This window comes from Alligator sinensis, unplaced genomic scaffold (genome assembly GCF_000455745.1).
Source record: "Alligator sinensis unplaced genomic scaffold, ASM45574v1 scaffold250_1, whole genome shotgun sequence".
Classification (NCBI taxonomy): domain Eukaryota; kingdom Metazoa; phylum Chordata; order Crocodylia; family Alligatoridae; genus Alligator; species Alligator sinensis.
Genome location: NW_005841888.1, coordinates 3,971,301 through 3,996,329, shown reverse-complemented (window position 1 = coordinate 3,996,329; position 25,029 = coordinate 3,971,301). Strand labels below are relative to the sequence as shown.

Here is a 25,029-nt window from a genome sequence, read left to right as displayed (position 1 = left end):
AGTGGGTAGGGCCAGTGAGGATCCCCCCCATAGTCCCCTCTCCCCTTCTCCAGCCCCCCCAACCCCTTACTTACCAGCACTGGAGCCCTGGTGCTGCAGCACACTGCTGATGAATAGGCTGTGTGGTTCAGCACCAGGGCAAGGAGCCAACCATAGAGACACTAGCAGCCAGTCTCTGTGGAGGACCCAGCCTCTGATTGCCCTGCTTTTTTTAAACTCCATTTTTTTTTTTTTTTTAGACCCCTGGATATCCATTTTTTTCATTCCCACACAGGACCTTTTGCCCCATCTCGAAGGGGTTTGAGACGGGGCAAGAGGCACGTGCACGCTCGTCTGGATGCACCCTAATACGCATTTATTTTAACATGACTTCCTTATGGGAAAAGTAGTACATGCTATGTAAAAATCTCCATGCTGGCTTAATCTTTCAAATTTAGAGACTCTTTCTTAACCATGTTCTCTTGCATCTTCAAAGAAGGGGCGTGTCCACACATGCAAGCACATGCGCTTGCAGCAACTCAAATAAAAGTGGTGCGAATTTGAGCTGGGACTCTTTGCCTCAGTGCACGTGCTCAGACATGCACTTCGTTGTGGAGCAAATTGTCCCACTTGAGGCAAAATAACCCTGCCTGGCTCCTCCCGGATCTGCAGCCAGGGGGACCTAGTGTCTGGGGCCACACCTGTGCTGTCCCCAGCAGTATAAAAAGCTGCCCTGCCCTGGCCCCAGCAGGACAAAAAGCTGCCCTGGCAAGCAGCTCAGGGCTACTCGCTCTCCAGAGCTTCTGGGGCTCGGCCACTTGGTACCTGGGGACGCTACCCCTTGTGCCAGCTGGACTGCTGCAGCAGCATCCATTTTTAAAAATACCCCAAAATCCATGTTTTTCCACAATTAATACAAAAGACCACACACCCCTAGAGAGAGAGAGAGCAATCAGTTGGGCAATGCTTTATAGGTATATTTACAGTGTTAAAGCAATGTGGAATCCTACCAGTGTCTCTATCATCATGATAAAATAAATTCTAAATACCTATATGTGTTGATGTGTGCTTTTGGCTTTCTTCATACATGATGGGTGTGTGATGGGGGGAGGTGGTGTTTGCAGGAAGGGGGCGGGAAAGGGTGTGGGGGAAGGCGGGTGAGTGTGTATGGAGGCATGTTGGGAGGTGTGATTGCTGGAGGGACTGTGGGTTGGGGGAGTGCTCAGAAGGGGTGGGTCCCCTGGCCCCCACAGGGTGCAGCCCCCCCCAACAGCACATGGAATGCCCCCACCCCGCCCAGGGTCCCAGCTCCCCCTGGAGGGCCACAGCCCCCTTGCCGCCCAGGACCCCAGCCTCCCCACCCAGGGTCCCAGCTCCCCCTGGAGGGCCACAGCCCCTCTCCACCCAGGGCCCATAACTTAGCTTTAGCAGCAGCAGGAGTGGGGCGCTCTGAGCCATGGCAGCAAGACATGGCACGACACACAGGGACTGTGCGCTGGGCCCAGCCAGGTCCTGCTGGCCCTGGGGACCACCGGCCACCTGGCGGGACCAGACCCTTGCTGGCAAGACCCAGCACAACACATGGGGACTGCATGCCGGGCCCAGCCGGGTCCTGGGGCCTCTCTGCTGCTGGGCCGGGCCAGGCCCTTGGTGGCAGGACCTGCCGCCCTCGGGGCCCCTCTGCCACTCAGCTGGGCTGGGTCCTTGGTGGCAGAACCTGGCACAGCACGCAGGGACCACATACCAGGCCCAGCTGGGTCCTGCCGGCGCCTTGCAGCGCAGGGAACATTTTTTCGTTCTTGCACGTGCCCCTTGCCCCACCTCAAAGGGGTTTGAGGTGGGGCAAGAGGCACGTGCACACTTGTCTGGACGCACCCAACATGTCTAAAGACACTTGCAAGACATCTGATTGTGCCTTATTGCATTAGTATAACCAGGTAACAACTTGCTTTGGTTTTTTTGTGTTTTTTTTTCTATTCCTTTTCAGAGTGATATTCCAAATAGGTTTGAAATGAAAGTTCATCGCACAACAATCCTTGAAGATTCTTATAGAAGAATTATAGCTGTAAAAAGAGCAGAATTCCTTAAAGCAAAACTCTGGATCGAGTTTGATGGTGAAAAAGGATTAGATTATGGAGGAGTGGCAAGGGAATGGTTCTTCCTTCTCTCTAAAGAAATGTTTAATCCCTATTATGGATTGTTTGAATATTCTGCTACGTAAGTAGTACAGTTCCAAAAAGTAAGAAGAGGCTGGGAAAGGCAACTCAAATTACGTCTCTAACACTAACTTTACAAAATATATTTAATTATTTTAGAGCATTTTATTAGTAATTGCTGAAGGTTTGGTGTTGAAGTACTATTCATTTGGCAAGAGAGCATGACCCTATATTGCAAGGCAGTCTACAATAATGTAGAGCTTGTCCAAACTGCCTATGGTATACATTTCATCCACTCACTGCTGCTCTGCCTGTCAAATCCCAGAGATGAGGCATTGTAACCATTTCAGAATACAGCCTGAGAACAGGCTCATAAGTGTGGCTGAAGCACTAAGCCTGAGAACAACTCAGGAGAACATGCTCAAGGGCCCTGTAGGTCACCTACATTACCTCATTTGGGTGACTGAAATTGTGAATCACTAGGGAGCGATTGGGTCATGTTTCCCAGGCGCTTCAGAGTCTAGCCTTGAGGTGGTACTCAGTCTTTGTATAAATGAGTGGCAGCTTGTAGCCATGTGAGCATTTCTTCTACATTTAATTTTTGTTTGTTGCATGCTTGAGTAAAAGATGAAGGAAAATATTTAGAGAGGAAAGATATTACAAACCCCATACAGTGAAATCCTGACCCTATTAAAATAATAGGAGTTTTGCCATTAACTTCAATGGAGCAATAAATTCATTTAGACTTTCTGTTAGTGTTTCAACATTGCAATTCTACTAAACTTCCAGGTGAACATGTTTTTGTATTAAACTAACAACCTATGTATCCAAACAGGAAGTTTGGGTATTTCTGCAAAGGGTGACTTTATTATAATAGCTAATTCTTTCAAATTATGAGATGTGGTGGTGGTTCATGGAGTACAGAATTGCGCATCTGTTATGTGTTTTTCCTCCTTCTTCTCCAGAGATAACTATACGCTGCAGATCAATCCAAATTCTGGCTTGTGCAATGAAGATCATCTCTCTTACTTCAAATTTATAGGTCGTGTAGCTGGAATGGCTGTTTACCATGGCAAGCTTTTGGATGGTTAGTATTTGTTTTGAAGAATAATGCAGATTAATATTGTGAATATTTTGACTTTGTAAGATTTGATATTTTTCTAACATTAAATATTCATCACTCTCTTTGTAGCCTTTTTTATTCGGCCTTTTTACAAGATGATGCTTCAAAAACCAATAACGCTTCATGACATGGAATCTGTGGTATGTAATTACTTCTGCCATTGTGTATTATACTGGGTTTTTGTATTTACAATAGATTTTTAATATTATCTCAAAAATACAGTTTCAGTCTTCACAGTGTTGCTTTTTAAAACACAACAGTTTGAATAAAATTTTCATAAACATCAAAGGCTGCTTACAGATGTTTAACCTCCCCCCCCAAACAAACAAACAAAAAATTGCAGCTATTTAGTTGGTCTAATAAAAGATATCACCTCTACCCCAAGAGTTTTGTCTGCCTGTGCCTTTAGACTAGTGGTCTCCAACCTTTTTAGGTAGATCACAGTTGGCATTTAAAAGCAACCCAAGATCTACCATGTGCTGCTGCCACCCTCCCCCCGCCCAGCAGGTAAGTCTGTGGAGTCAGGGGTCAGATCAAGGCAATAATCAAAAATTATTTGGGGGCATGCCTCCCCAGCAGGTAGGTCCCACCCAGCCGGGGCCCCACTCACTTCCCCCTGCTCCTGCCTCTGCAACACCGTCCCTCGCCGTGGGGGCCCCCTTCCTTCCTTCCCCCATGGACAGACCTGCTGGGCTGGGGTGCATGTGTGCATGCATGTGAGCACTCAGCCCCACCACCCCAGCTTTGGATCAACTCTAAGAGGCTCTGAGATCTACCAGTGGATCGAGATCCACTGGTTGGCAACCACTGCTTTAGACCAATACAGCTACAACCAATATCCCAAAAAAACCATGGCAATTTAAACTTGGCGTGCCCCTGTGCCAAGCCCAGCACATGCCCAGAAGAGGCATTGCATTAGTAGGACCAGGCTCGCACAACCTTATATAGATCAGGGATTCAGTGGAGCTTTTATGGTGCTTTTATCTAATAGTTGATTAAATTAGATTTAGATAAAGGCACCAAATAGGCCCGCTGAAGCATGCGATCTATATAGATGCTTCAGAGCAAGGTCAAACTAACACACACTGCCTTTTCCAGTAAAGTGTGGGTTTTTGTTTTTTCATGTCTGTCAGCAGCCTAAGTGGCTTAATATCCAAGTTTTACTGAAAGGCAGCTGCATCTAAGGCTAAATACATTAACCTTTAAAGAAAATTTGGCACGGAACATCGTGTTGTTTGCTTAATTTAACACAGCAACGTGGTGTAGTCTCTTACTACAAAGGACCAAGAATTGGGTCTTCGGTCTTATTCCTGCCGCCTACAACTGGTTTTCTGCATTTTGGTCATTAAAAGTAACATATGATCTTATCATACCATGATGTTAAGAATCTTTATAAGTAACACTCCTCCCTTACAATGAATGCTAAAAGTGCAAAAGTATTGTCCTTCATTAAGTTTTGTTTCCATAGTAATACCAAGTTTTGGCTTAAATTTGGATGCACTTGGGATTCCATCTTTAGCGATCAGAGGCCAAATTATCTACTATGCCTCATTCTCAGACCCTTTCTAGTTGCAACAGAAAAGAAATGCACTGCTAGGAGTCCAAAGTAGTGGTGATCAACGTTTTATCCTTGTAGGCAAGATGAGTAGCACAGGGCTGGTCTACAATCTAGACTGGGCCATAGGGCCCTGCATTGCCCCTGCACACCAGGCTTGAGCATGGGGGCCCAGCACTGCCCAGCCACACATCCCAAGCTCAGGCCCCGGACCCTCATGCAACCTGTGCATCTGATTTAGTGCTCAGGGCCACAATCTGTGGGGCTCCCCCCAGGCTTGTGGGGAGCCCTACAGGTCAGATGACATGGCACCAGGGGCCAGATTTGGCCTGCAGGCCAAGGGTTGAGCACTCCTTATCTAAAGTATAATGTTATTGCATAGAGTGTTGTGGCTATTATAGTTTTGTTGCCTTAATACAAGATTGTGCAAGCCTTGAAGATGCTTCAGGACTTCAGTTTTAAACTGTATTAATTTTGGCTCCTTGTTTCAGTGACTGATGCACAAATTCAGTGCACATAAGACTGGATTCTTTTGAATAGCAGAGTCATCTGAGGCTGCATCTGCATCTCGTTCCCCCTAGCTTAGTACAGGGGTGCTCCATCCCTGGACCATGGGCCGGATCCAGCCACTAGCACTGTTACTTGGCCCATGGGGCTTCTCAGATTTGTGAGGAGCCCTGTGGGCCAGGGCCCTGTATGTTAGATTGGGCATGCAGGGTAGCACACAGGTTGGGCAGGAGTAGTATGGGGTCCTGGAGCCCAATCCTGGCCAGGCAGGGGCAGCGTAGAGCCTGATTCAACCCATGAACTGGCCCTACACCATTCGTCTGGCCTGCAGGGCCAAAAGCTGAGCACCACTAGCCCAGTACATAGAGGGAAGCAGTTGTAACTCCACGCTCAATTCTTTCCTTCTTCTCATGGCTGCAGAATGGAGTTCTGGAGAATACATTTTCTGCACTATTAATAAGTAGACACCACATTTTTTCTTGCTTTTAAGAAAATGTTTATTAGTGTTAGTTTAGTGCTGGTAGGTTTTCTTAGCTAATTGGGATTAGATCATTATTTTTAGAATAAAGTAGAGAAAAGATTTATTATATTCAGGATAACTCTGCTCTTATACAACCTTATTGTTCAAGAGTCTGTCTTTGGTAAAAATAATGGCTGGTCTGAAATTATCAGACTTAAGTTCTACCCATTTTGTGATGTGGCTCTGCCCACAAATGTCTGGTACTCCCAGTGCCCTGTGCTTTACACCACCAAACTCTGGTCTGATGCTTCATCTGCAAGTCCTCTAATGAGTACCCAGAAGGTTAGCGAAAGAAGCTGAAGCTGTTCCCTCTGGAAACAACCAGTGATGGGTTTTAATGGATTTGGATAGACCTTCATAGAAGATTCAGATATCGGGTCAGACCCACTTTAGCCTGATTTTGAGTGAGCCATGATGCCACTGCAACCTTTCAGCTCCTTTTAAACTTGATTAATCACCGGCATTAGTGTTTCATTACTCAGAAAGGGTGCTAGTCCTGGTATTACTCTGAAAAGAGGCAGACAAAAATATGATGCTATTTCCTCCAGGAAGCTTAAGGCAGTCTCAGGACATCAGTAAAAGACTCTAAAATCAAAGTTGGACCAGAACACATAGTTTGCATATCAGTCTTAAATGTCCGTGTAACTTTTTGCAAGTGGTTTGACAAGCTCTACTGCAGCAGGAGTGTCTGGAGGAGAAATAAAAGCAGGAAGAATAAAAACAGTTAGCCCATGCACTCTAACATTTCAGAGAATACAGCTGCATCTGCACATGGTGGTTTTGTGGAGGTATCAGTTTGTTTAATGTTTCCTCAATGCTATAATGCTGCTTTGAACATGATTCCTCTATAGAAGGGGTGGGCAAAATATGGTCCGTGGGCCATATCCAGCCTGCCAATTGATTCCATCAAGCCCACCAGCTGCTGCCATGAGTCTGAGGGAAGGCTGCGACCCATGGCGCTCCACTCTGCCGCAGCCTGGGCCAGACCACACAGCATGCTGACTCCTCCACCCCTCCCTCCCCCTGCCCTGCATCCATCCCCACCCCTGCCCAGCTTTCTGTTGATTCTGTAGCTGTTCAGTCCTGCCAATGCAGCTACCAGCAGTTGGGCCCACGAACGACAGGGTGCAATGCAGCGCATCAAGTAGCTGTCCCACCTGCTGACTGCAATGAGCCACTGCAATGGTGGGGCAGCTACCTCTGCCTTTGCCTTTCCTGGTGCAGCATGGCAGCAGTAGCTCATCACAGCGGGTGGGTAGGACAGCTACTTGGACCGCTGCATTGCACCCAATCCTGTGTGGGCCCAGCTGCCAGTGGCTGCTGTGCCAGGATTGCACAACGCCAACAGGAAGCCGGGCGGGTGGGGCGGGGGTTGGACGCAAGGGGGAAGGGAGGGAGGGAGGGGCAGAGGAGTCTATACACTGCGTGGCCTGTCCTCAGCTGCGACAGAGTGGAGTGACACAGCCCTTCCTCCTTGGGCTTCGGTGGCAGCTGGCAGGCTGGATAGGATCAATTGGCATGTCGACAGCCCTCAACGGCTCATCAAAACTCTTTAAGTAGCCCTCCAGCCCAAATAATTGCCCATCCCTGCTCTATAAGGAAGGACTAACTTGTGATGGTTGTAACTCTATCCTGCTGATGAATAAGGAATAGCGCTGAAATTTCCAAGGAAGGGGAGTAGTACCATCCAGTTTGTTTTGGCCTGTGAGAGCAGTTGTTAAAGAAAATGGAGGAAAATCTCAGCATCAGGAAATACGTAGAGACATTCATATTGCATGAAACAAAATGAAAAATAGGTCAAAGCATTTTTTTTCTTCTTTTAATTTCAAAATTACACACTGTTTTGTTTGGAGCATTTCACTGATAGTCATGCCTTCCAAGAAACAATGAGTTGTACCTTACTTTCATAGTACTGAAACTTATTTTCATAGTATTCAATTCTGAAGGAAGTATCAGTTGTAAAGCCTACAGTCAACACAGAGCAGACCTAAAGAAAAATATTCCCAGCCCCTCTACTCCTGGCTAAACAACCCTCTAATCTGGCCCAATTCATCAGAAGCAAATTCCGCACTGTCCAACAGACATCAAGTGGGACACAGCCTTGCCTTAGCAAGAAATGCTTAACTTGTCAACACATCTCCTGCTATTAGTTTACTCCCCCCATAACAAAACCATCAGAATCTGTGGTTCCTACACATGCCTTTCCCCAAATATGATATATCTAATTCAATGTACCAAATGCCCTCATGACTACTATGAAGGGAAACTAAACAGCAACTGTGCACCAGAATGAACTCTCACAAAAAAAATATGAAGGACAGATGCACGTACACCAATAAGAGCACATTTTTCCCAGAAAACTTACTCTCTGACCTTACTATCTTCATGTTCAAGGGAAATCCACCTGACACCTTTAAAAGGCAAACTTGGGAACCAAAATTCATATGCTGGTGGGTCACTAAGGACTCTAACAACTTAATGCTGATACTTGTTTTTTAGCACATCGTAACCTACCTGATTCCTGAATTCTTCCTATACATTCTTCCCTCCTCCCTTTTTGATATGCCTTGATCTCCCAGTAATCAGCTGCTTTTCTTCTCTAGTGTTATGTCTGCCACGCCTGCAAATCTCTCTTCCCTTTCTTACAACTGTTTTTTTACTATGTTATGCTGGCTTTTATTGCTCAGATCTGATGAAGACTGTCTCTCATTCGAAAGCTTGTTTAACTTTATCCCAACTATACCATTGGTCCAATATAAGATATCACTCTAAGAAATTCTTGCTATAAATAGTTACTCCTACAAAAAGTATTTACTGAATACAGACTTCCAGGCCTTCACTAACATTGGGTTTGTTTACTGTCTATTTCAAATAATCCTTCTGTTCTCAATCATTAGTTTTCAATTATCATTTTTAGGACAGTGAATATTACAATTCTCTGAAATGGATTCTTGAAAATGACCCAGCAGAATTGGACCTCAGGTTTATGGTTGATGAAGAACTATTTGGACAGGTTTGTATATTGCTGTAAAATGGTGTACATGAAATAAGGCACTTATCCTAGGAAACAGTAGTCTTTCTGTTTACAAGATAGCATAGTAATTAAATATGCACTTTTGAATTCTTGGTTTGTTCCTCTTACCTCTTGCTTGGCTGATACATTTTCTTTTAATATTTTGTTAATATTGTGAATTGAGACATTACTGAGGAATACTTGTTTTAAACCAGCTTCTTTTAAATCCAATTAATCCCCTGCATCAGTGTTTTACTATTCAGGAAGGGCACTAGTCCTGGTACATAAAATGTCCATATAACTTTTTGCGAGGCTTAGATATAATAACTTATGCTTTTGTCTGACTAGCAGCTACCTTTTTGAAATGTGGCATTTGTAGTGAAATCTTCTGCAGACTGAAGTATTCTAAAATGCAGTTATTCTCTGATTTTTGATAGCATGGGTCCAACGCTGGTCTTGCATAAAAATCCCAGTTTACAGTGGTCAGCCAGCTGTAAGAATGATGGTAGCTCTGTTTCTGTGTGGGCTAGTCCTTAAAGAGGGGAAAAACAATAGATGCATAACAGGCTGCAGTTTTATACTGAAATTCCAGTAATAGTAGCCATTATGTAACAAATGTGTGTCAATCCACTGTTCACTAAAAACACTGTAGTTGTTTTGTGTTTTTTCCAAGACATCTCACAAAAGAAGCTGAGTCACTGGAAGCATAGATAGTGAAGTTAGGACAAAATAATATACAATATTACTCTAAACCTGTGTACAGATGTTGAAGTGATTTACTGTTGTTGAGTCAGAAATAGAGTTTTCTTGTTGTAGTCTGTTACCACTTAAATGCAACTTCCCCCTCCCCAACAAAAATACACAACTATTTCAAGTGGTCTCTTGTGAAACTAGCTTCATTTGTTACACTTTTGGGATTCTCCAGTACTGAAGAGTTTACTATATCATCTAATGCAGGGGTTTTCAACCTTTTTTTTAATAAGTGTACCCCCGGCAGCTGGATGCGGGGGGGTGTGGGGTGGTGCATGGCCAGAGACAGAGCAGCAGCAGCACAGGGTGGTGGGTGGCAGCGACGGCTGCTGCATGTCTCCCACCCGGCCCTGCTATTGGATGATGGTGGTGCAGGGTGGTGGGTGCAGTGCTCCATCCCCACCCACACACCCATGCGTACCCCCTAGGACCTTCCCCCCCACCCCTTTGCCAACACCTGATCTAATGTTTATTCTTGAATTCTGTTAAGTGTATTTCATATAATTCAGTATATCTTTTTTAGACTCATCAGCATGATTTGAAAAGTGGTGGATCAGAAATAGTAGTTACCAACAAGAACAAGCGAGACTATATTCAGTAAGTACTGGACATTTTGTCCTGGGTATCTGGCTTTTTTGTAGTCTCTCTAAATACCATGTCTTTGTTTTGCTTCACTGATCCTTTCAGTGAATTAGAATGTGTATGCATTGCATGTATTTCAAATATAAATTTTTGTTTGTTTGTTTGTTTGTTTTTGTTTTTTGCAGCCTTGTAATTCAGTGGAGGTTTGTGAGCAGAGTCCAGAAACAAATGGCTGCCTTTAAGGAGGTATTCATTTTAAATACACATACTATTTTTTAAATTTGTTGCACCTAATATTAGGATAGACCTTTTGGAAAGCATCCTCATAAAGATCCCGTAGACTAGGGATCTAGCAGCAAAAAAGTTAGCCTGATGTTGCCCAGGGTGTCAGATTTGTGAATCTTTCAATGGTGTACCAATATTCTGCAACTGGCAGCAGCATTTTTATTATAAATGTACTTTGCTGTCTCAACTGATGCTGAAAATTTAGTTACTGCTAAATCCTGGTGAACTGTACTAGCTGTAGTACATTTTGTATCAACCCTGAAATCAGTTTATACATTTTAAATTATTGAACAATCAATCACATTAAGTTTACTAGGACTAATTTTCTTCTCTTTTCTGCAAATATTTTTAAGTATGACACTCAGTAATAATTGGTTCAGGGTTTCACAGAAAATCTTATTGTTGAAGAAGAATAAATTGGTCATATTTTGTTGACTTTCCTGATCTTCTTTAACTGCATTACCAAGTTAGTAAAAAGATGTACTTGTCTTTTAACATGTGTAAGCAATTTTGCTGCATTTACCAGGGTGGGAGGATTTAACTGCACAACAGTTTCTATGTAGCAAAAGGAAGAAGCTAGTTCTCTCTGTTAAAATAAATAAATAAATAAACCTGAACTTCATGAAGAAATTCAAGTTCTGCATTAGTGCAATATAGGAATGGTGTTTAGCAAATAAAGTCTGGTCAAAACTAATGATAATAGTTCAGCTACTTTGACCCCCTTAACTTGTAGAATGTAATCAAGCATAACTTGCCCCAAAATTGTGGCACAGATGTGTCAAAAAGTCCTGTATTTAAAGCAACATCTTGTCTCTAATTCCCAAAGTATGTGCATCTAGGTGTTACTTTAAAAAGAAGTCTAAAATGCCATTACTTGGTTTTAAGACACTTTTTCTATTTCTTTTAGGGATTTTTTGAACTAATACCACAGGACCTAATCAAAATTTTTGATGAAAATGAATTAGAGGTAAGTGTCTTTTGGAAATGGAAACACATCATGTTGTAACCATATTTGGTTGACTTACATTTTGACATTTCTATTTGTGTAGTTATTAATGTGTGGACTAGGAGATGTGGATGTGGCTGACTGGAAACTACATACAAAATACAAAAATGGCTACAGCATAAATCACCAAGTTATACAGTGGTTTTGGAAGGTAACAAAGATCTAATTTTCTGTTTATGCAAATTAAACAAACTTTAAAACATTGATCAGCTGTTCTCATGTATCAAGTGTTTTAATAACCTGTTTAATTTTTGTCCGTTGAAAAGTTAGTTTGAGGTTATAATAAAATAACTTCTCTTGTTCAGGAATAAATATCTAGGGTTAAAAATATTCACTGTAGCTCCCTTTGACATGGTTATGCAAATAGGTGTTTAAATTCTTCTATTTAATATAGGCTTCTGTCTACTAGTCTGTAACCTCAACAAGCTTCAAAGAAAGTAGGAGCCAAATCTGGGTGGGCTGTATTTTAACTGCCTGCTAAAGTAGTAACAGTGTTCTTGTTGCTGTGCCACAGAAGAATTGAAAGCCAAAACAATCAATCAGAACATGTAGACTTCTCAGGTTTTAGCGGTGTGCAAAGAAATAGATTTACACTTATTGTGAAAGATAGAATCCTTTTAATTCTAAACCACTATCACATAATGTTATTCGTACTAAACCAGTTTAAGATGATAATATTATACTCTTTTGACTGAAGTTTTAAATATAATTCTTACTCTATATAGGCAGTGTTGATGATGGATTCCGAAAAGCGGATACGATTACTTCAGTTTGTCACTGGCACATCCCGTGTACCTATGAATGGATTTGCTGAATTATATGGTAAGTACTTATAGTACCATTTCACTAAAATGAAATGGGGCAGGGTATCAAATTTGTCTGGACCTGTGAAGGCCAAGGGCTGGTTCATGGAGTTGGATCAGGCAGATGGACCTGCCCCTCCATGCCAGATCCAGCACACATGCTGCAGAATCCACATGACATGTGATGCCTGTTCTAGCTGGTCCATGACCCATACTGCACACAGTGCATCTGGTCTCAGGGGAGATTCCTTGTGCAGTGCAGTCCCAGACCAGCCAGAGTGGGTACCACATGCAGTGCAGCTTTTGAAGCAGATGCCACCTGTAGCGTGAGTCCCAGGCATTGTACATGGGGCTGGTCTAGCATGCACTGTGTGGGGTAACTCAGACCCAGGGAAATCACAGGGGGCTGGGTGGTGGAGCTCCATGGGCTGGATTCAACCCACAGGCTGTATTTTTGACACTCCTGAAGTAGATTAATGAACTAAAAAGGAAATTGATCTTGAAAATGTCATGATCCTTACGCATGGACCTATTACTTTTCAGTTTAAAAGAATTATGAAAATAAATCTTCAGCCAGTTTAGCAGCAGTTAATGAGTAGCAAAGTTACAAGTGTCATAAGCATGGAATATTGCTCCATGTTCTGTAGATACCACAGTTGATTCTACTTTTCTGCAGCTTATGGGGGAAAAAAAAAAAAAAGCTGTTTAATACCTGGCAGGTCCTGAAAAATTGGCCAAACACTTGTTGAGGATAAAACGTATTAGGCAGATCATTCATAAGACAAGAGTCAAATGGATGAGGAGCCATCCATATGGTTCAAATATAGTTTCCTGGTGAGAAATGTAGGGGTGTGTCTGTGGTACAAGGCAGCACTGTGTAGAGATACTAAAGCTAGCTCTGTACCTGCTAACTCCAGACCCAGGGTCGGTTTGGCCATACTTCAGTGCAGCATTGCATATATGCTAATTGACTTGCTAGTTCTAAGTGTATAACAAGTGCTGAGTGAAGCACTGAGCCATACATGTCTGCTCCTGTACCTGCACCTCTGCAATCTCAGAATTTCAGCTTATATAAACAGCAGTGAAAGAATCAATCTTACAGCTATGTTGAGACTAGAACTCTGCCATATATGCAAAGGGGAAGGGACAGTTAGAGATTACAGGAGGCTTCTTATTTCTCTCTGCCCAAAGATCAGTATGTGAATCCCACCTTCTGTAGTTCTGCCCATTTTTAGTTTCTCCAGAGGCTTCCATGGTTAGCTGTCTACTCTCACAAAATTGCTTTGTGTCCTTTTAATGCTTGGGTCATCAACTCTGAGGTTAGCAGAATCCTTTTCTCCGTGACTCCTGAATGTCAACTGTGGCATCCCAGTTTCTGTTGTTTGCATGTGGACAACTGCAGTGATCCACTCCCCAACATCAGGCTCTTTTCTGCTGCTCCCTCCAGGTGGATTTTCGCTATTGCCAGGATCCTACTGCATTTACTCTCCTAATGGTCTTTTTTAAATGTATCTCTAGAACCTTTCCCATGTCTGAGCCCACCCCCACCCCAGTGGCTGATAAAGGAATTCCTGCCCATAAAAGTGGTTACACAGGCAGCTAGCTCCTCAGTGGTCCAGGAAGAAAGTGGGTACACACAATTGAGAACAGGGATACCAAACAGGTAGTGTCATCTTTGGAATGTGCTTGAAATTCATCTGTCTTATCAGCCTCCAGATAATGAGGTGTATAACTAAATTTCAAACTTTACCCACCTACTAAAAGAGAAAAAGCATTTTTTTCTCTTACTCTTTTGCAGGATCTGCTGGCAGAAGAAATAACTTTTTTCTGCTTTACGTCTCTTTCAGTTATACACTCCACTAAGCATCTGTGTTTTTTCTTTAATAGTAGCAGCATAAAAATGAAATGATTCTAGTTTTACTTTCTCTTCTGGGTTATGAATGGTGTCTGTAAAATTCTTATCTTATGCTGTTGCTCAACAAGGCTGGCAGCAGCAGAGGAACTAGAGTTGTTTGCCTGCAGACTCATAGGAGTAACACTTAATTGGCATCCTCTTGATTCAGGTTTCAAAATTTCTTTACAACCAGAAACATTTTCATATGCAAGTTTGGGTTTGCAAAATTTCATAGTTTCATAGTAGTTAGGGGATAGAAGGTCCTAAATAGATCATCTAGTCTGACCCCCCGCCACTGCCTGGAGCACACGCTGGGATCACACGATCCCAGACAGGTGTTCATCCAACCTCTTTTTGAATTTACCCAAGGTAGGAGCGAGGACCACTTCCCTAGGAAGTTGGTTCCAGATCCTAGCCACCCTAACAGTGAAATAGTGCCTCCTAATCTCTAACCTGAACCTATTCTCCAACAGCTTCTGGCCATTGTGCCTCGTCACCCCAGCTGCTGCTGGGGGGAATAGGACCCTTCCTATTCGCTGCTGATCTCCCCTAACGAGTTCGTAGGCAGCTACCAAATCCCCCCTCAGCCTCCGTTTGCTGAGGCTGAACAGGTTCAGGTCCCTCAGCCTCTCCTCAACTTAATGTGGATTCTTTCAGTTGGAACATGTGGAGACCCCCACACCCCCATAAATGCAATATGTAAAACTCCTTTTCCTAAAGCAAGCTGGAGAAGCAAGGATCACACTGACTTGGACAGAAAACTTGTTTGCAGGTGCATCTGACCACCTTGTATGTGGTTTGTGGATTGAAAAATGACCTTTTAAGTCCAGCATCAGTTACTGTCAGAATTCAAGTCTGCTTCTTTCGTGGAACTCAGAAGTGATCCTTGTGCCCAGAAACTTGTCTTAGATCTCTCCCACTTAAAAGGTACCATCCCTAACCTTGCCTTTCAAAATTTAGCCAGTCTAGTCTGCCTCATTTAAAGATCTGTGGTAAAAAAAACATCTTGAAGAACAAGATCCTTCCATAACAGAAGGAAAGTTTCTATTCAAAACATTTCCTCACATTCAGAGGAGAGTATTTTACTAGACAGAGGTGCTAGACCCCTGCTAGACCTCTGGCTTGTGGGTCAGATCTAGCCCCTGGTGTCATGACACCTGGCTTGCAGGGGGCCCTGCAGGCCATCACCCTGAGCATTAGATCAGGTGCACAGGGTGACACAAGGCAGAGGCAGTGCAAGGGCCTCCACAGCCAGATCCTGGGTGGATGGGGGCAGCATGAGGCCCTAGGAGCTGGATCCCAGGAGCTGGAGCCCTGTGCCATTCATCTGGCCCACAAGGCCAAAACCCTGAGCACCATTGCTCTAGACCAGGAGTGGGCAAAGTGGTAGATCAAGCCAGCAGCCAGGTGTGGCTAGTGTTGCCATGGAGACTGGTCCCAGTCATGCAGACAGGGGCTGCTGGGAAATGAAGTCCACTGCCGGCCCGTGGGCCAGACTTTGCCCACTTCTGCTCTAGACCTTGGAATGCTCAGTAACTTCATTCAGTGGTTAATGTTTAGGATGAGCACTTTAGCCTCTATAACAGGGGTAGGCAACCCCTGGCACACATGCCAAAGCATGGCACGTGGAGGCATTTTGCATGCAACGCGCACCCCCCTCCTTTCCCCCTCCAGCCCAGCAGGTCAGTCGGTAGGGGAGGGAAGGGGCAGAGCCTTGGGGGGCACGTGCAGCGAGGCTCAGGGCACAAAGCCCAGCCCATAACGGTAGCTGCCTCCGCTGTACAGAAATCAGGGGGTCACGTGCCCCTCCTCCAAATGCGGGGCAGTGGCTACAACACGCCCGGGGGGGGGGTGGGGTAGGGGCAGCCGCGGCCCAGCCAGCACGGGGCAGAGAATGGAGCTGCAAGCAGCTCATCTGGGGAATTCAGGGAGGGGGGCACACAGCCTGGGAGGCCGTGCGGGGGGAGGTGCATGCCCACAGATCTGTCAGTGGGGCAGGGTGGGCTGCACTCGGGGGCCAGGGCAGCGCTAGCTCTTCCTATCTGGGCTGCAGCTGAGGGCTGGAAAGCTGCACTAGGCTGTTCTCGCCGGGCCTTGTCTGCACTTGTGCTTGGGGTGGGCAGTGACAGCATTGGGAACGGCGGCTGGGGGCGCTACCCTCCTGCCCTTGTGGCCTTGCTCCCAGCACCACCGCTGCTGCAGCCCAGCCAGAAAGAGCCAGCACCACCCTGGCCCCAGAACACAGCTTGCCCTGCCCCATCAGGAGATCTGGGGGCACATGCCCTCCCAGGCTATGGGGCCCCCCCTCCCTACACCCCCAGATGAACCACTCAGGGCTCCGTGACCCAGCCTGTGACAGCTGTGCAGGACCTGCCCCATTTCCTACTTCCCTGCCATTCGGGGGGGGGGGGGTCCAGCCCCATGCGGGGGATCCAGCCCCAGCGGTGAGGGAGGGAGTGGGGCTAGGGCTGGGGCCTCTATCTGCCTCGCTCCCCCACCACTGCCCTCCACCCTCCCGTCCCCACAAACTTACCTGCTGGGTGGGGGAGGCGGGGATAGATCTTCACTTCCTTTTAAATTCCAAAAGTGATGTCCGACCTAAAATGGTTGGAGATCGCTGACATAGAACTTGCAAGATGTGTGTTCTTCAGAGTTGGGTGCTGTGCACAGTAACCTGTTGTTTAACAATTGACTTGAGGAGCTGTGTTTGAAATGCCCAAGGAGACGCATGTGGCTCGTGAACCATGGTTTGGCCATGCCTTCTTTAAATAGATGATCCTGCCTGGGGTAGAGGGTTGGTTTGGGTGACCCCGTCAATATCCCTTACACCCTTATTTCACATGGTTCTATATGCATCCTTGCACTTCAGTATCAGAGGGATGAAATATCTTGAAGTGTATGTTTAGAACTGTTTTGAAAATTCAGATTCATGGAATCACTGACTTATGAAATATATACTACATTTGAGTCCAGTATACAGCTTCAAATTCTATTAGACATTCTACTCCAAAATAAGAGTTATCTGCTGGATATGTTTAAATCTCAAAAAGATACAACTGCAGTATGAAGGCAGGGCACCTTAAGCAGAAGGACGTGAGATTTAAATCATTGCTGCTTTCTTGTAGGTTCAAATGGACCACAGTTGTTTACAATCGAACAGTGGGGCACCCCTGAAAAACTGCCAAGAGCTCATACTTGGTAAATCATCATTTAATTTATATAATTTTTTCATGTGCTGAAACAAGTAAAACTCTTTAAAAGAAACTTAATGGTTTTATTCTGTTTTCCAGCTTTAATCGCTTGGATTTGCCTCCATATGACTCATTTGAAGATTTATGGGAAAAACTCCTCTTAGCAATTGAAAATACTCAGGGTTTTGATGGAGTCGATTAGGCCACAAATAGAAATAGTGTATGTTTGAATTAACTTTCTGACATTTCTTTCTAAGGGTTTACAAACAAAATTAAGATAAAAGGGAGCTACTGTTGTATTCAGTTATTTGGCTATTGAACTTTCAAACTCTCATTTATCAAATTCGTGTTGAAAAAATTCCCTATTTTTAAAGCACATTTTGGCACTTCCATAGTTCTATAAAACTTGTTAGTGGCTACAGTATGTACTTTGGATAAGCTAATACCACCTCAAGCTCAGTTAAATATATTTTTCAGCAGTTGGCCCTTCTACAGTATTCACCAGATTGTCCTACAGTAAACTACTGAAGTGAAACTGTGAAGAAAAAGTGTAAATTTAAAACTTGCTGATCTAAGAGCAGTAATTGAAGGGGTTAAATGGTATAAGGAGTATTTAGTGTATTGCAATATATTCTGTGCTGCTTCAGGCTGTTTATTACAGATCTGCCCAAAGCACCTTACTATTCAGCATACTGGGTAAAACAGTGGAAAGTGGTTGTGTTTCCTATTTGCTGTCAGCTTGCAGAATGTTGACTTGCTCATTATAAAGTTTATTTTTTATCTTTCTAACTTGGTTTTATTGAAATACAGTTTGATAAAACCAGGAATTTTATATGAGACACAAGCAGCATGTTTCTGAATAGTTATAAGAAATTATAATCTTTGTCTGATTTTTATATATATATATATATATGGCATTGGTTTCCTGGGTGTCTGTCGCATTTTTGATAAACATATAGTTTAACAATTATATTTTCAGTTAAGACTTTTGCAGCAAAGTAAATCTTAAATCAGAATTTGTATGAATGCCACAGAGTATTAGTTAATTTGGTATTTAGATGCCTTTATTATTCATTCTCGCAGTATTGCACAACAGAATAATAACATGTTTACAGGGTTGTATGGGCCAAATTCAGCAATCTGATATGTGCAGACTTCTCTGACATCATTGGAAGTTGTGCACATGTATCCAGGGCAGAATTTGGCCCTATAATATGTTTACAGATTATGCTAGTTCCTATAGCTGCATTTTTATATTTTTTATTTCTTTACTGTTAGTCTAGAAACCAAATTTGTTAATGTATAACCAAAGTCATAGCCAACAACGTGCAATTTATTGTAGATCAGTTCTTCATAAATATAAAGTGTGATGTCTTTTGTAAATGTGATTATTTTGTTATCAATGTTAGCCCTGGTTATTTTGATTAAGTGCTGGTTAAAATTAATTTCAAACTCTATTCTGAAAAATATAGAAGTCTACACACCCTGGTTTCCTTTCCTTTTGAACAATTTATTACCAAGGAGGAAATTTGAGGAAATTATGGTATATAGCTTTTGCCCAGCAAATTTCTATTTTAGGTAGTTTTTATAAATATGCAAAAACAAAGTGTAGCACATCTCTGTAAAGACATGTAAATTGTGTAACAAATATAATGGGTCTTAATGGATATTTAAAATCCTACTTTGTTTTATTCTTTGAATAGGTCTTTAATGCTGAGAGCATTACATGTAAATAAAGGTAACTTATACAAAATCTGAATCTACGTACATCTTTGTAAAACTTGGAATGATACAACAGTAAATCTGTATAGATTTAAATGTAGCATTATTTGTTGCATATTTTATGAAATATTCACATCTTGAAGCATTAAAATAATTGTTCTAATAAAGATAGTGGTGCATTTAATTCAAATCCAAGTCAGAATTCTTACAGAAGCATGTGGTAATCAATGTAAGTGTGTTAAGGCATTGCACAGTAGTACACTAAATATTTTAGAGATCCCATAGTCCCATTTGTTGAAACAGAATTCTGCAGTGATTTAACTGTCCTCCTCATCCCCAAAATGTATTGCATCTACAAAAGGACTAGAATAGGCAGGCCATTGGCCTGGACTGGTTTGCCATTTTTAGTGACATAAAAAGTCCGTAATCTATTTTCAGCTTCTTGAAAGTTGCAATGTATGTTGTTTGGAAGCAGCAGTGGCCTCCAATTTTAAAGTTTTCATTATGGTAGTGTTAAACTTTTATATTTGAGATTAATGCAAAAATGGCAATAACCTAAACTTAGAGCATTTGATATTTACTTTTTTCCATGTTGGAAACAGACCAGGTCCTCCAAATGATAAGCCATCACTACTAAAAGTATTATAACCTTTTAAAAAAGGGACATGGTTACAAAAAAACAATCACTTTAGACCAGTGATGACCAATTTTTCCAGGCTGTGGAGTGGATGAGTGGCGTGTGGTCGGTCTGTGGGCTAGATCCAGTGCACAGGATTGATCCATAGGCCTGGTCTGGCATAGGGCCAGTGCATGGAGGCAGCCCTGCATGTGCCAAATTGGGTCTCACTGCCTTGGCTCTGGCCCCAGCCCTACACGCTGATTGGGTTCAGCACATAGGGCCATGTCATCTCACCTGCAGGGCTTGGAAATTTCTGAATCTGTGAGGAGCCCCATGGGCCAGATGTGTCGGCTGTCACAAGTAGCTTTAGCAGTGCAGTTTCTCCATTTGAGTTGCCAGAGCGGTTTCCTTCTTGGTTCTAAAGATCTACCCACAGAAATAACCAAAATATTAGATAGCATGTAAATAATATAGGAAACTACCACACAGGACACAGTCTACTTTTCCTCTGTTCATTTCCATCTTTGTGTTGCTCACAGAAAACCTCCCATTCCGTGGGGTCTTAACTTCCATCTCCAAAAGTTACTGAAAAGCAAATATACATCCCAAATCATCACCCTCATTTGTTTACAGCAACCAAAGCAAATGGCAGAATATCTTCTTAAATGGGTGACAGTTTTATCTGTTGATAAAAGCAGACAAAATAACTTTTTAAATGAGGGACTGTTTCCAAGTTCAACTGGAGAGTGTGTTGAAGAAACTACTTGCATTTTTAGAAATGAGAACTGAGCCAATGCTAATGGCAGTAAGGGAGGAGTTGGATCACAGAGAGTAAGGGCCTTGTTACACATTGTACTTTGAGCTACACAAATGTTGATCAGCTTAGAGCTAGCCTGGAGTTTGGAGCAGGTATAACTATCAGTCTAGAAACCTTCTCTGACTGTTCCCAACCTGCACAGCTGTGACTTGCCACTAGAGGCCTGGTGAGCAGGGAGAGCCCGTCCAGACCTGCTTCTCTATGATTCTCTATGCTTCACCTGTTCCACTGCAGCAGCAGCATTCTAGACTGCAGGGAGGGGAGGGAGGCAGTAGAGCCCCTTGAGAGCAGGGCTGAGGGACTGGGTAGGGTGCTGCATGGAGAGGTCACTACCCACCCAGATCCCAGCTCCTGGCATGCACATTGTCCAGGCTCACTGTCACACATCTGGGTGTTTCTCCCTGCCACACATGTCCCTTTGGCTGTTCCCCACACCCAGGCATAGGGTTACCATACATCTGGGTTTTCCCAGATGTGTTCTTTTTGGCCCCCTGTCCTCGTGTCTGGGTGGGTTTTTAAAATGGGAGCAAATGGCTGGGTTTTTGCTTTTCCTCTGCTTTCCTGGACACTGGCAGCTTGGAGCTGCTTGGGACTGGGAGCAGTGGGCAAAGTGATTGGCTGTTGCAGGTCATGTGCTCTGCACATGGGCCTCAGCAAGCTCCCAGGTAAGAGAGACAGAGTGTGTGCAGTGAGCAGTATGTGCATGGGAGCTACATGGGCAGCATGGCTGGTGGGGCAGGGGGCTTCAGGTCGGGAGTGATGGATACCTGCAGGGCTGGGGGGGGGCAAGGGGCTGCTGGTCAGGATTGAGGAGCACTGCTGGACTGAGGGGGCAGGAGCTGCAGGTCAGGAGTGAGGCACCAGTAGCAGGGACAGGGCATGGGCATATCACTGCCCCCCCACCACAATCATATACTCCTCTCCCCTCCCCACCCACTTCTGCCCCCTCCCTCCCCACCACAAGTGTCCTCTTTTTTTGATACTGGAAATATGGTAACCCTACCCAGGCAACTTCATCCTGAGGGGGGCTTTGCTGCTCCCCTGCCTCTCCTGACCTGCCCCCACCCCTTAGCTTTGCTCCATATCCACCCTGCCCCCCCGTTCCACCTTGGTGCCCCCAGGCCCAGCAGAAATAGCCCAGTAGCATGTAGGGCAAGCGGAGAAACACCCCTGGGGTTGGGGGAGGCCCAGGCAGCAGCCCCAAGAAGCTGCAGGCAGCAGTGGGCACAGGGCTAGGGTCTGCAGCAACTTGTGCAGCCAGCTCCCCACCCCCCTCCCCCTAAGTTGGCTTCAGTCTGTAGCTGGGAGAGGAGTCTATCTGCAGTCAGCTCCCCCATCCAGGCTGACTTGGATAAGCTGAAAAAGTGGGCTGACACAAATCTGATGACATTCAATACCGACAAATGTAAGGTACTACACCTGGGTTGGGGGGAACCCACAGCACCCTTATAGGCTCTGCAGTGCTACGCTTGCTAGCATCAAGGCCAAAAGAGACTTAGGGGTCATGATTGACCACGAGATGAACATGAGCCACCAGTGTGAAGTCGCAGCTGGTAAAGCAAACTAAACTCTGGCTTGCATCCATAGATGCTTCTCAAATAAATCTCAGGATATCATCCTCCCACTGTACTCGGCTTTGGTGAGGCCGCAGCTGGAGGACTGGATGCACTTCTTGGCTCAATAAATCTCAGGATATCATCCTCCCACTGTACTCGGCTTTGGTGAGGCCGCAGCTGGAGTACTGCATCCAATTCTGGGCTCCACAATTCAAGAAGGATGTGGAGAAGCTTGAGAGAGTCCAGAGGAGAGCCACATGCATGATCAGAGGAAATGAGAATAGGCCTTATGAAGAGAGGCTGAGAGCCATGGGGCTCTTCAGCCTGGAAAAGCGCAGGCTCAGGGGAGACCTGGTGACAGCCTATAAGTGCATCAGAATGTGGGGGAACATCTGTTCACCAGAGCGCCCAAGGAATGACAAGGTCCAGTGGTCATAAACTCCTCTAAGACCATTTTAGGCTGGATATAAGGAAAGACTTCTTTACTGTCTGAGCCACCAAGGCCTGGAATAGACTCCTTCCAGAGGTGGTACAAGCACCTACTCTGGACTCCTTTAAGAAGCATTTGGATGTTTATCTTGCTGGGATCCTTTGACCCCAGCTGACTTCCTGCCCCTGGGGCAGGGGGCTGGACTTGATGATCTCCTGAAGTCCCTTCCAGCCCTAATGTCTGTCAAATTTTCAAAATCCACATGGGCAGCAGCAAAGCTCCATACCCGCAGCTTCAATCTACCCATAGCCACTCTGCCCTGAAGCAGTGGCTTCCCTGGCACCAGGCTGCCCCGCCACCTTCCAGTACCCACTGCCAGCTCTTGCCAGGCTGAGTGGGTTGGGTGCATGGAGCAAGGCACTGCTAGAGCGGCAGGGCTGGAGCTTGGGGCTTCCTGGAGCCTCGTCCAGGTCTAGGGGCTGTCTGGGGCTTTCCACTCCCCAGGTCTTGGTGAAGGTGGGTAGGGGGCAGGAGTTGCAGGGTCCAGCAGTGGCTACCAACCCAGACAGGCTCAGTGCTGGTGGGGAAAGGTGCCCTATGCCACTGTTCCTGGACTGGAGGCTAGGGGAATAGACAAGCTGCAGCTCCAGTCCCAGGGCCCCTGCACGAAGCAGCCGGGGGTGTGAGAACCCACAGAACATGAGGGTGGGGGAGGGGCCACCACACATTAGTGGAACAGGAGTTTTGTCGTGTGGATCAGAGATCATCCTGCCCTGAAGTGGTGTATCTTTGTGCCACATAACAAGTGCTTTAAGCCACTTAACCTGTGGACAGTCCAGGGGTTAAGAGATCCAGGAGTCGCACAAAATTAATGTTTAACAAGGGCCTCAGAGGAAAGGGGTTATTGACAACAGGGTCAGTGGCCTATGGTTGAATGCCATCCTCTTTTGCTTAACAGCACCAAACCCACTTTGTTGTTTGAAAATCATAGGATGGATATTGATATTCATGTTCAGGACTCTCAGCTTTCAGACCAAGAAGCAGAAAAAATGCATTTTAGTCACTTATTTCTTCAAAGGATAAAGACTTATCAATTCTGATGATCATAGACTCTGGTTCTAGAAAGTAGAGGTATTTATTCTATCTGAATTTTTTCCCTAGAAGTGTAGTTGAGCTTCAGCAAGGTGCACCTTCTGCAGCAATGACCTCCCCAGAAGTTTGACTTTAATCCTTTGTTTAGGGTGAAGGAAGAAGGATTCTAGAATATGCTCATGATAGAATTCCCAGGCTGATCTTCAATGCCACCAAAAAGGCCAAACAAAATGTTAGGTATTATTAAGAATGAAATTATAAACAACAGAAATTATAAACAACATTATGCCCCTTTATAAATCCATGGTGCGTCCACATCTTGAATATTATGCCCAGTTCTAGTCCCCATCCCTCATAAAGGATATAGAAGAACTAGAGAAGGTACAGAAAAGAGCAACATGGATGATTAGTGGTATGGAGGGGCTTCCATATGAGGAGAGACTAAAGAGGCTAGGCCTATTCAGTTTAGAAAATTGCTGCTTGAAGAGGGACATAAGGGTTTACAAAATACTAAATGACAAATAGAAAATAAATCATTTATTATTTACTCTCTAATAATAAAAACTAGGGGGTCACAAAATGAAACTAGTAGGTAGCAAGTTTAACACTAACAAAAGGAAGGGGTTTTTTTTCATGGTGTCTAATTCAAGCATGGAACTCCTTGCCACTGGGTGTTGTGGAAACTGAGGCTGCCTATACACATGCTCAGAGGAGTGTGTTAATTAGGGTGGATCCCAGGCACCTGCTCTAATTAAAACACTTCAGTGTCACATGCATTAAGTCCCCCCATGCATTTAAAAATGGCAGCAGGACACTTTATCTAAACCTCATTTGACAAGGTTTAGTTAAAGCATCCCCTGGCCACTTTTTAATATGTGGGGCTTAACGCACTGTGGCGACCCTGCAACGTTCCAGTGACAATGTTGGAGCAGACTCAGTCCGATTAGTCGAGGCTGCTCCAGCGCGCTCTAACTAGAATGTGAATGTGCATGTGTATAGGCCATGTGATAGTTTAACCAGTTTCAAAAAGGAACTGGACAAATTTTGGAGGAAAGGGGCATCAGTAGCTATTGTGCAGGGGAGTTAGGGATGCAGACCCTGAATTAGAACTTTCTAGACCTTGACTGCTGGAGGCTGGAAGTGAGAGGAACAGTGGAGAAAAACCTGGTCATACCCAGTTCACTCTCCCTTTGAGCATCCTCTGTCTGCCACTGTGACACAAGATACTGGGTAAGATGAGCCTATGGTCTGAACCAGTAAATGGCAATTCTTACGTTTGCATGTGAACCTGTCAGCAGAGAAAGTAACCTGTGCTACTAAACAAAACCACCAGAGGGCATTATAAACTACCTTTATACACAGACATTTCATAGGATAAAATAATTTTAGAAGGTCAAGATGGGTGGTATGAAAACACAACATATAGGGA

The 25,029-nt window shown here is 44.5% G+C and overlaps 1 protein-coding gene across 2 annotated transcripts in view; it reads left to right on the top strand.

Annotated features, from left to right (window-relative positions):
* The window catches only part of NEDD4 (neural precursor cell expressed, developmentally down-regulated 4, E3 ubiquitin protein ligase), a 106,487-nt gene extending 87,740 nt beyond the window's left edge, over nucleotides 1-18,747 (top strand). For both annotated transcript variants that reach the window (XM_025197067.1, XM_025197068.1), the window contains 11 exons: nucleotides 1,967-2,196; nucleotides 3,101-3,222; nucleotides 3,328-3,398; nucleotides 8,758-8,853; nucleotides 10,127-10,200; nucleotides 10,371-10,431; nucleotides 11,378-11,437; nucleotides 11,520-11,627; nucleotides 12,202-12,298; nucleotides 17,299-17,371; nucleotides 17,464-18,747. In XM_025197067.1, coding sequence (XP_025052852.1) covers nucleotides 1,967-2,196; nucleotides 3,101-3,222; nucleotides 3,328-3,398; nucleotides 8,758-8,853; nucleotides 10,127-10,200; nucleotides 10,371-10,431; nucleotides 11,378-11,437; nucleotides 11,520-11,627; nucleotides 12,202-12,298; nucleotides 17,299-17,371; nucleotides 17,464-17,566 — 1,095 coding nt within the window. In that variant the 3' untranslated portion in view covers nucleotides 17,567-18,747. The remainder of the gene's footprint in view (nucleotides 1-1,966; nucleotides 2,197-3,100; nucleotides 3,223-3,327; nucleotides 3,399-8,757; nucleotides 8,854-10,126; nucleotides 10,201-10,370; nucleotides 10,432-11,377; nucleotides 11,438-11,519; nucleotides 11,628-12,201; nucleotides 12,299-17,298; nucleotides 17,372-17,463) is intronic.
* The last annotated feature ends 6,282 nt before the right edge of the window (nucleotides 18,748-25,029 follow it).